Source organism: Heliangelus exortis, chromosome 7, assembly GCF_036169615.1.
Source record: "Heliangelus exortis chromosome 7, bHelExo1.hap1, whole genome shotgun sequence".
NCBI lineage: Eukaryota > Metazoa > Chordata > Aves > Apodiformes > Trochilidae > Heliangelus > Heliangelus exortis.
The window spans coordinates 30,859,900-30,870,996 of NC_092428.1; the positions used below are offsets into that span (position 1 = coordinate 30,859,900).

Below are 11,097 nucleotides of genomic sequence, written 5' to 3' on the forward strand. Positions count from 1 at the left end.
GAAAGCTGCTAGGAGCAGGATGTGTTATCTCTTGAGGAGACAGGATGGTTGGATTCTCTCTTTTTGCTATGTTCTGGTGTCCTCTCCAGTGCCTGTTGTGTAGACCCGATGGGCAGGGGATCAGAGCAGTTCTGCTGTCCTGGGTGTGACTAGGGAGGAGAAGACTGGCTGAGGGATCAAGATAACCTGGGATGGTCTCTCCCGTGATGTTCTAAGCCCTACCCTACCCTCAGCAGACTATCAGCTTTGTTGCAAACATTGGCCAGCGTACCCTGCTTGCAGGAGACATCATGTAAGGCGTCTTCTGTGAGCGGAAGAGGCTGATGACTGCTCTGTGGTTTTCTGAAGAAGGATTATGCTGAAGGGCTGAATCATGTCTGATCTGGTTGCTTGGTTAATATTTCCATAACTTGGAGCCAGGGGGTTGTGCAAGACCGGGCAAGACATTGTGGTGGTGGATGGTATCCCTCACCACCCTGTCTCCCAGTCCCAGCAGCAGTCTCAGCCTGGCCCTGAGCAGGGGAGCTTTGCTGTGCCAGCTCCACTTCTGCCCTGTCTTGCTCTGAGTGGGGAAGTGTTGTTTTTTGGTTTGCATGTGGTGCTGAGGTCAGGAGAAAGGGAGGTGGGTGCCAATGAGCAGTGACCTATGGAGAACAGCATGGATTCAGGACCCAAACCTTTGGTATTAACACACAGTACCACTCAAATTGCTTTGCTGTGTACGCTTGAATAAAAGCTGGAGAAAATATTTTAAAAGAAATTCTTCTGAATTAAAAAAAAACACCTCAAGCTCTTCTACTGAATCAGCACCTAGGGGTCCTGTTGCAGAGTTATTGCACTGCTTGCAGTCGTGGGTTCCTTTGAAGACAGTGAGATATGGGACCCATCAAACGTGCACCTCCACCTGATTTCTGAGGCTTCTGCCTTGCACAGCAATCTTCACCTCTTCTGATTGCTTTCTGCACACCCACTGTGTGCCTCTGCAGTTGGGTGGGAAAGCAGGGGAAAACCCAGCGAGTTTTTCTTATTTATTTTATATTTTAAAACCTGTTATAAAGACAATAAAATAATGCATTGCTGCTTTGCCTTTTCAGTGGTGGCCTGAAGGACAACGACGTGATTATAAGCATCAATGGACAGTCAATAAGCTCAGCCAGTGATGTCAGTGACATTATTAAAAAGGACAGCACATTGAACATGGTTGTACGCAGGGGCAACGAAGATGTGATGTTGACAGTAGTTCCAGAAGAAATTGATCCCTAACCAGAAACATGAGCTGGATTTCATGTTTTCTTTTAACAGCATTGGACTGCTTCTTATTCTCTCTGTGCTGGTACAGGACACGTTAGACTTCTGACCAACATTCTGCTTGTTCAGTGAATCAGTATTGGCCAACAGAGTAACTTCTAATAGGTTTAAGGTGCAAAATCAGTGTAATTTCACATACTCCAGATGATAATTTTTTGTTTCCTTCTGTATCATGTATGCAATGTATTCTTTACTGGCTATTACATCCCCCGCTTAACAAATGGATATTTCCTACCCTGTGTTAAATAAGTTCACCATTATTTCTGCTAAGATTTAAACAAACCCCACGCACACAGGGTGTGCTGTGGTATTCAGTTATTTATAGGTTAGCTGTGTTTTAACTGGAAATACCATTGTAAAGCAGTAAGTTTAAAAGAAACAATTGGGGGGGGGGAACCCAACAAATTTCGGTTTATAAACACAAAGAAATCCCAACCCAAATAACCTTTTGAGGTTCCCATGCAGGATTTTAATACTATGATATTTTCCTAGTGTTATTAAAAGAATTCAACAGTACTTCTTGTGAGTGAGTCACTTTTACTTCCAAACTTGAAGGATTGTTTTCCTTCAAACAGCACATCTGCCTGGGAGGATGTCCTGGTGGTGTCCTTTTTGTTACCATAAACCAAAACTCTTATGCTTCAGTATGTGCTTGTGTTTGCACTCCTGTTCATCTGCCTTTCTTTGCATGGCAAAGAAAATGTATCATATGTATCGAATGTATCATATCTGCTCTCACAGCTTGCCTGATTTCCAGATGTTAGAACATGTTCTTTTTTTTTCCTTTTTTTTCTAAAAAATTGCAGCTTCACCAATGCCTAAAATTTGCTTGCTCACTATAAAAATTGTCCTATGATCACAGGTCCTGTGCTATTCTAGTTTAGACATTAGGATGTTTTTAACCGTTGCAGATCTGGCCTTGAACTCTTCCAGACAGGTTGGTTTATTCACAGCTTTGGGTTCTGGTGTATGATAGGAACTGGGTTTGGCTGGCTTGGGGCATTCTTCTAACATAGAAACTAATCTTTATATGTATATTTATGGATGCTCTTGAAGCTTGGGTACTGAATGGGATTGTCTTCCTGTGAAGGAGAACAATCTACTAGATATAATCACAGTGTAACTCCTCGCTGGGTGAATGACAGAGGAGGAGGTTTTTCTTCCCTCTCTTGAAATGTGTATCTCAGCAAATAAATCCAAGGGCTAGAGACAAGTTTGGGTGACTCATTCCCAAACATGCTGCTCTTTTGGAAACTGCTTCTTAGGAAAACTTTCCAACAGCATAGCTGGCAGCTGATGATTTTTAAAGAAAGAGCTGTATTCCATGGAACTGCAGCAAGAAATCTTCTAAACCTGGATCCCCAACAGTGCTTTTTCTCCCTCTGTCTGTATTTCAGTTCTATTTTAGCCAACTTATCCCAGTTTGGGGATTTTCTGTCTTCCCAAGCACCGCTTACTTGTCTTTACTCACCTGGGTCACTATAAATTTACAGTCAGAGAGTGCATTGGTACTTGATGTGGCTGAACACCTTGCTATTGATTTACCTGTTCCCTGGCTGTGCTAAATCATCTGTGCCTGATAATTATGCCAGGATATATGGTGCCAAATGCTGCAGGTCTGCCATGCTTTCTAGGACAAAAGACGCAAAATGGATCTTGCAGAGTTGCTTTGTAGTATATTTGCACTGCAGCTTCACCTGGCCGATGCTGAGCAAGGCTTCAGGTCCCTGTTGAACTGGTGTTTTATTTTGCAGACCATCCCTGCCCTGGGTAGCTCTTAGTGTGGTGACACAGAGTTCTCTGCAAGAATTAATTAAAAAGTCACCTACCTTCTCTGTTACTGCACCTAACCCTCCCAGCAAAACTCAAGCTAAAGCCCCCAAAGCCAGGAAATTGTGTTTAAAACAGGAGTTATTCTTCATCTGCCTTTTAGTTTCAAAACCAGTGGTTGCATCATTTACAGAGCTGGTTGATTCTCTTTGTTTCTAGTGTTTGTTGTTGTGGTTTCTTAATATCCAGCCCCCCCCCTTTTTTTTTTTTTTTTTTTTTTTTTTTTTTTTAATTTGCTATTTATTTATTTATGTATTTGCTTGGTTTATCACTACTTCCTTTGGGCTTCCCCTTGCACATCACATCTTTATCCCTGTGCTTTACTCTGGGTACTGCTGTGAGGCAAAAATGCTGCAGGGCAACGGCTCAGGTTTGTGGTGAAAGAGGCAAATTTTGAAAGAGAAAAATGCACTCGATTTCTGTAAGTGGTTTTTTGCACCTCTGGGATTTGTGAAGGATTTGAGTGGATTTCTAGCTCGTAGCTCCATCTAGTGGGATGTGAAATCGTCCCTTACGCAGGCAGTCATTTGCCATCATATAATTGGAAGTTGTTTTCTGATTCATCTTTTTTTTTTTTTTTTTCTTTAAATTTAGAAATTATTTATTTGCATCAGATATTCAGAACCCCATGCACATTCTGAAAAATATTTAGAACTTACTCTTTTCATATCCAACCATCTTTGCAGCCACCCAGATGGTTTATTACACTCAAAAGCACCTCTTAATGTTTTTTAAGTATATCAAATTACTGGTGAGCAGAGCTGTTTGAGCAGTTTCTGCTCAAACTTCACGAAGTTTGTCTTTAATTCGATTTTTTATGTGTTATTGGGCTATAAATTTGAAATGGAGCTTATCCTCTGTTGCTTCAAGGCACAGCTCTTTCCAAACTGTGACTGAAAAATGCATCGGACAGAATAGCTTTGGCACAGCTCGTATAAATATCAGTTTCCTGGAAATTCTAGCAAGTGTTGGACACTAGCTCAGGGAAATTGAACATTCTGACTTGATTTTCAGTCTTTTGGAATGTCTGAAATGGAAACTGGAGTTGCTGTGTATGTGATGCTGAGGAGATGGCTGTGTGTGGCTGTGCTCGGAGGTAGTTCTGAGAAGTCAGTTCACTTATTCCATGAGGGAAATGTCTTGAACTGTAAAAGAAATGATCATGACTAACAACTGTCTCTGTGGCTTCCATATCAAGCAGTAAGGTCATGTGGTTTCAATAGCAGTGGACTTTTTTTTAATTATCTTTTTTTTTTTCCTTTCCCTCCCCATAGGTCCCCCATCATCTGAAAATGTTTTTCAAATGGCATCTTTCTGAGTTACAGTGAGAAAGATATTTAGTAGGTATTAGGTTATATTCATGTTCTTCTGTATCAGAAAAGTACTCTAAAGGTGATCAAAACTGTAGTTGCAAATATCCAGGAGAAGTAGTTGTGGTAAAGAAGTTCCCAGAGCAGTGACTGATGGGTGCCACGGACCTTGTGTTCGTGTGCAATGGGAGGAGACTGCAGGAGTCCTGTTCATCCTTACAGGGAGAGTGAAGAAATCTTCATTGGAGGTCCCAGGAAAAACCTCCTTGATTGAATTGTATTTGAGATGATTCCTGCTGTTCCTAAATGTCTGTATAATTTCCAGCTGTTCCCGCTTCAGCCAAAAAATAAGGATGTGACTTGGCATCTTTTACTCTGTGTCATCCCCCCCCTTTCCTCTGAACTCCCTCCCCAGGAACATTATTGATGGTTTTCAGAGAAGGGAGAGCAAAATTACACCCTGTGCTGCTAAGACTTTGAAGTTCAGTATCAGCAAGCTGGTGTGAGGTTTTCTTCACTCTGAGAGGCAGAAGTGACCCCAAGAGGCAGGAAGGAGCCAGGCAGAGAAGTGATGGCAAAAGGACTGCCTCACCTCGCTGCACCTTCAGCATTAGGATGCAAACCTCAGCCTGGCAGCCTCCCATCCCTCCCCAAAATTCAACCAGTGTGGGATGAAGCCACCTGGAGGTGAAGGGTTGATAGCACCACTTGTAATGTGAAGGTTCTTGACAGCCCAGCAATGAGTGGCAGAGACTTTAGCTGATTTGATACTCTTGGTGTGGCTCTAGGTCCTATTGCTGTGTGTCCAGCTGTCTGACACACCTTCTGTTCTGTTACCCCCAAACTCCATTTTCTTGTGTGAGGTGCTGGGAAGTCAGGGCTGGACCCACTGGGCCCCAGGAATTAATCAAGTTTGGCCTCTTTGTTACTTTATGTGTATGCAACAACTTGATTTTTTTTTTAAGGGTTATTTATTGCTCCAACCAGTGCATATGTAATTCAACTAATTGGACAGAGCAAGTGAGGAGCTCATCTGTTTAATCTGCATTTTTTTGAAAGTTTGCCTCCAATTTTCATGGTTTTGTTTAGTAGTCATAGTGCTGCAGTCCCTATAAACTCTCTGAGTAAGAGGGTAATAATTAGGAATTGATTAGAGGGAAAATGAGTCAGAGCAAAAGCATGGGAGTTAAATTTACTGAATTTGGTAAAGAATTAACTTTAGGAGCTCGGAAACACTGAATAATGTGCAGGAGGGGTAAATTAAATATTTGTTCTATTCATTCCTTTGCTGCTCAGTGTTTATACAGTGAGCACAGTGATTTTTTTCAGACAGTTTGCAAAGGGGAGAACTGAGGGAACTGGGCTGTGGCACAGGAGCGGGTCTGGGGCTGTTGCAGTTCACTCTCTGGACCTGCTGGAAAAGTGCTGCTGGTCTCCATCTCACCAGGGATGTGGGCATGGGGCTCTCATGATGGGAATGTGTTTTCCTCAGGTTGTGGGATCAGAGCCCCAGGGGGTGCTCAGGGTGTCTGTACCTGCAGGTGCTGTGCAGATGGGGCTCAGGGAGGCTGACTTGTCTACTCACCAACCTCTGAATCTGATATTTAAGAATTATATATTTTTTTAAGCCCATGGAGATGACAAATGGTCATGGCAAATAGTGTTGTTTAGTTTTTATTCTTAGGATTTTCTATTCAAAAAATCATGTACAAACACATAAATCTACTTTCCCTGAATAATTAAAGCTGTTGCTCCCTCTTACTGAAACCAGACCAGCTTGCCTTCTCTTCTTCCATCCCATTCTTTTAATCATTTTAATTGGCATTCACTGCTTTTTTTCCTTTATGTTTGTGCTTTTAACTGCTATTAAACCTAACAGGTTTGTCCCAGCACTGACTTGAATCCTGCACTTTGCATTTCCACCTGCTCCCTTGCTTTCATCTGCAGCCCTATCACCTGCAGCCTTTCAGCATCCTCACATAGGACATCCCATCTTCTTCTGCACTCCAAAGTAACCACATGAAAGCCCCCAAAAGCTTCAAGAGGAGCAGCAGCCCATGGGGAGGATTTTTTTCCTTATTTTTCCTACAGCATCAGGAAAAAAAAAAAAAAAATCAGTATTTTATAGGACCCTGTGGTCAGGTAAGTCAATGAGGGGGTGAGTTGAAGCTGAACCCCCCCATCCCCTCTGGCAAAGCTCTTCCAGTGGCTGCTGATGCTGTGTAGAAGGGTCTGTTCAGAAGGAAGAGGTGCAAATTGCTATCATGGCAGAGTTTATTGCAGCCTTCTGAGGGGCTGAGCAGCAAGGAAGAGTCTCCCTCTCTAGGGATGTTCAAAACCTGCCTGGATGCCATCCTCTGCAGGCATCCTCTCCAGATGTCCCTTTTGACCCCTGACATTCTGCAGTGATGTGAAACAGTTGGTTTTGTTTAATTCTTGGATAAGTTCACATGTCTGGCAAGGAAGGAGAGGCAGCAGTCTGGACTGGAAACCTGGAAAGCTTCAGCATGCTGTGAGTGGTTTGAAATCCTCTACAGCTTTGCTCTTACAGGGAAAAAAAAATCCAAAACAACCCACAACAAAATAAAACCACCAAGCCCCCAAACCTGCAAGTCAACCAGGAATAGGCAAATATAACAGAAAAGCAGCTCTAGCTGTCACACCCTGCTGCAAGCCAAACCTGTAATAAAACATACCTGTAATTCACTGGGGAATAAAAAGCACATTCCCTCACTTCTGAATCAAAAAATGTGATCAGAGCCAATATCTTTCTTCCTTTCTCCTCTTTCTTTCCCCCATTTCTTATATCTTTCTGAACACAGTCTGCCTCCTTTTTCTGGCTCTGGGGTTATTTATTTTGTCAGGATGGCAGAAGTGTTGGATGCAATTATAAGTCATTGGGAAAAGGAGCCATAACTGCTGATTTTAGAGCCAGTGATCAGCCCAGCCCAGCTGAATGAATGAAACTGTTGCCCTAACTTCAGGACTGTGTGTGGTGGATTGTTTAGGATGTTGGCCAAAGTGTAGATGGAAATGAAAGGTTAATAATATATAGCATTATTTATTTCTCTCCCTCTGCAAAAACAATGTGGGAACATTGTCAATATTTGTGTAAAAGTGCTGTTAAACTTTATTTAATGAGAAAACAAAATGTTTTGAGGGTGAAGCAATTCATGGCAGGTTGTGAACTTTAGCAACAACTTTGGGTTTGGAGCTCTTGGTTGCAAAAAAAATTTGATTTTTCAAGCTGTGATATTTGCCAGGCACTTCTGGTTATCCTTTCTGGTAATATTTTTACTTTTCAGTGTAATTTTATGGTGTTGTGGTTTCACAGATCATTCAGTTCATTGTTTTCCTTTCTGTGGTCAGCAAACAATAAGATTGTTTCAGACCCATCACTCTCCTACCATCACTGCTCACCTCCATCAGCTCTTGCTGTTTTGTTGAGCAATAGATTAAATTTGTTCAACAAACTTAAGGCAGGATTCAAGGGAGATTTTGGGAGGATGGAAGCTGAATTGTCCTTCCCTGTATTTTGCTGGCATCAGTTGCTCCCAGTTTTGAAGGCACTTGGATTTGATTATTGGGAGTCAGACATTAAGTACCTGCCTGAAGGGTCTGGAATGATGGGGGAGCTCAGAGCTGGGTGTGCTGGGATGTGGTTACTTCCAGGTGGGAAAGCAGAAGCCATCTGCTTTCTGAGCATGGGTTGTTCCCATCTCACAAAAAGCTGAAGAGTTAATCTGTTCAGCAAGGAAATGCCCAAGGTGAGCAGGGGTCAAATCCATCTATCTCATCCCAGAAAACCAAATCTAAACACAACCACCAGCTGGCCAGGGCAGAAGAGATCTCTGTGCTCCTACCTGCATGGTGCCAGGAAAAAAGGACTTGAGGGCAAGGAGCAACTTTTTAGCAGTGCCCAAAGGCTGCTGAAGTGTGCCAGCCTCAGCCCTGCTCCTGGCTCTAGGTCTCATTACTGTCTCTGCTCCAGCAGCTCATTATGTAAACCTGAGATGCTGAGACTTCTGATTGACATGGATAATATCTTCAACTCTATTTTTCATTTCTTTTCCCTTTGTCATTGAGCCTTTCTCTGTCTTTACCAGCTGCAGGACTGAGTGTGTTGTTTCAAGGAGTGAAGTGTGTGTGTTCATATAAGGACCATGTTGTGCTTCCAGAGGATGGGATGGGATGTGTTGGGCTGTGTTTGTCACCAGAAAGTAAACAGGGATCAAAGTTTTCCTGCTCTGCAAGGCCTTCCCTCATTGTAAGGCACAAGCCTTTGATTTCTGCTCTCTCACAAAGACCTTTGTTAAAGAGATTTTTGTTGCACTCAGGTGTGGTAATGAGTTTGTATACCTCTCTTGGGTGTGAAGAACAGCTTGATTTTCATTAGCTGGGATGGGCTGGAGTCAGTGGAGGTCCAGGAGAGGGAGGAGAGCTGGAAGCTGATGAGAGGCAACCAACAGGAACACAAAATAAAGACCAGGCAAAAGTTTCATGTCTGTCATCACCATCTGCCTAGAATCTTCCCCAGATAATCCCCCCCCCCCCCTTCCTCTACAGTTCAGCATCTCTTCTGGGCATAGGAAAGCAATTCAGTAATAGCAGAGCTGGTGAATAATAAATGTTTCAATTACAATCTTATGCTGTCTCAAAGGGACAGGGCTATTTTGCTCCCAGGTGCTTCAAGCTTTAAAAAACAGATTGAGTCTATTTCCAACATCTTTATTTGAAACATTTCTTCAGGACAGGTACAGAATAAAATTTTTTTTACACTTTAGCATTTTTCTCAAGTGGAATTGTTTGTGGAATTTGACCTGAATTTATGACAACCCTGTTTTTTAGGTTTTATTTTTCCTCCCCATTTTTCAAAACTGTTCATTCCAGCCAGGGACACAGTTACTGTTCAGGAAGGTGTAGATCCTGAGTGTTGCAGAGTCAATACAATTATTTCCTTGTGCAGCTCTTGGCTCAGGAAGAGCTCTTTTCACCTGCAACAAACCCAGCAGGCACAGGTCTGGGCCACACACCCCCTGCTCTGCTGCACGGTGTCCTCCTCTGAGCTACGGATCACATTCCTTCACATGTGATGGATCGTCTTGGGGAAGAAGGAGCCAGAAATGGAGCAGAGAGAGAAGGACTGGGAAATGATCAGAAAACCAGTAGAATGAAGGTACACATGAGGACTGAACAGAGGAGACCCCCAGGTATTCATCTGATGGGGACTCAGTCTGTGCAGCTGTCCACAGCTGTGACATCTCTGTGGTTGGTGTGTTGTAACCAAGGAAGATCTTGGACCAGTTCTGTTGTAGCTGTGTGTGAGCTCTCAGGCATCGTCAGTGACACAGCCAGAGCTGTGTAACACACACAAAAAAACTGAGGAGCAAGTGAGGAGCAAACCTGCAGGAGTGATGCTGAGGGAACCCGTGCAGGGTGTGCATGGCTGAACAAAGGAGAGGATGGGGGATCAGCCACCCTGAACTTGCTTAAAACTTGGAGTAATCTCACAGGTTCTCCTTTTCCATTCCATTACTAACAGCTTTTGTTGAGTTATCAATGATTTAACCTGCTGTTGCTTTTCTTTCATCTCTCTTGGGTGTGTGACAGCTGCCCCAAGCTGTTTACAAAGCCACCTCCCTAATTTCCTTCAGTCCCTTTGAATGATCACATCTTCCATCTGGCTTGCAAAACCCTGATAAGAGAAAACTACCTATGCTTACACAGTCAATGAACTGTTTGCACATCTTCCTTTCTCCTTTTCAGCTTCTTTTCACTCTTCTGTCTCAGGGTGAGGTTGGGTGCTGGCTGGGCCAGTTCTGGGCCAGGAAAGTTGCATCTTGTGGTTCATGAGGCACAAGAAAAATGTTTCTGAGCTCCTGAGAACTAAACCAGTGACCAGTCAGTAATGAACCCAAACCCATTTTAAACTAGCAGCAGGATCAACTGGCGTGCCAAATTTTTGTCTACTTGAAGTTTGTCTAGGAAAAAAAAAAAAAAATTGCAGAATTCCGCAGTAGAAGAATTATTAAGACCCTGATCCAGTAGGCTGAGCTTTGAAGATTGCCCTGATTTTGAACTGAGGGCTTAGCAGGGAATTTTGGCTTGAGTTTGTGACACAAGTTAAAAGATTACTTTGGAGGTTTCAGATTTTTAGTAAAGTCTTGCAGAGCTTAAACACCTAGTCTGAGCCTTGCTACCCTGGTGAAGAATGTTGAAGGACGACCAGGGAGACAACCGAAGAGGAATGTGCTCACTTTCTACTGAATGTTTTTGGGATGTCTATTGGGACAGCAAACTCGTAAAAGAAGTCTAAAGGAGTTCAAGGCAACCCAGCTTCCTACTTCCACACTCTTTTACCTCCAGAGAGTTAAGAGATGTGTAACTGGAATTTGAGAGACACACGATGGTAAGTTATGTGTGATGTTTGACTCAATCCGTAAAAGCACAACTTTAAGACTGGAGGCATGGTGGGTTTTTTTAAGGGATGCAGCTGGAGAAGGAGGAGTCCAGGCCAGTCAGAAGGGTCTCCATAAGCCCCTTGATTGTTTCCCACCACTCTCTTACTCTTCCAGTCACAAAAAGGAAGGTTGTGCTACCCAGACTCAAAAAAGCAGCTTTGGCTCAGACACAACCCAAACCCAAGGAA

The 11,097-nt window shown here is 43.1% G+C and overlaps 1 protein-coding gene across 1 annotated transcript in view; it reads left to right on the forward strand.

Moving 5' to 3' along the window:
* Positions 1–1,824, forward strand: part of HTRA1 (HtrA serine peptidase 1) — a 33,785-nt gene extending 31,961 nt beyond the window's left edge. Inside the window, exon 9 of the mRNA XM_071749601.1 lies at positions 1,095–1,824. Coding sequence (XP_071605702.1) covers positions 1,095–1,263 — 169 coding nt within the window. The 3' untranslated portion in view covers positions 1,264–1,824. The remainder of the gene's footprint in view (positions 1–1,094) is intronic.
* The last annotated feature ends 9,273 nt before the right edge of the window (positions 1,825–11,097 follow it).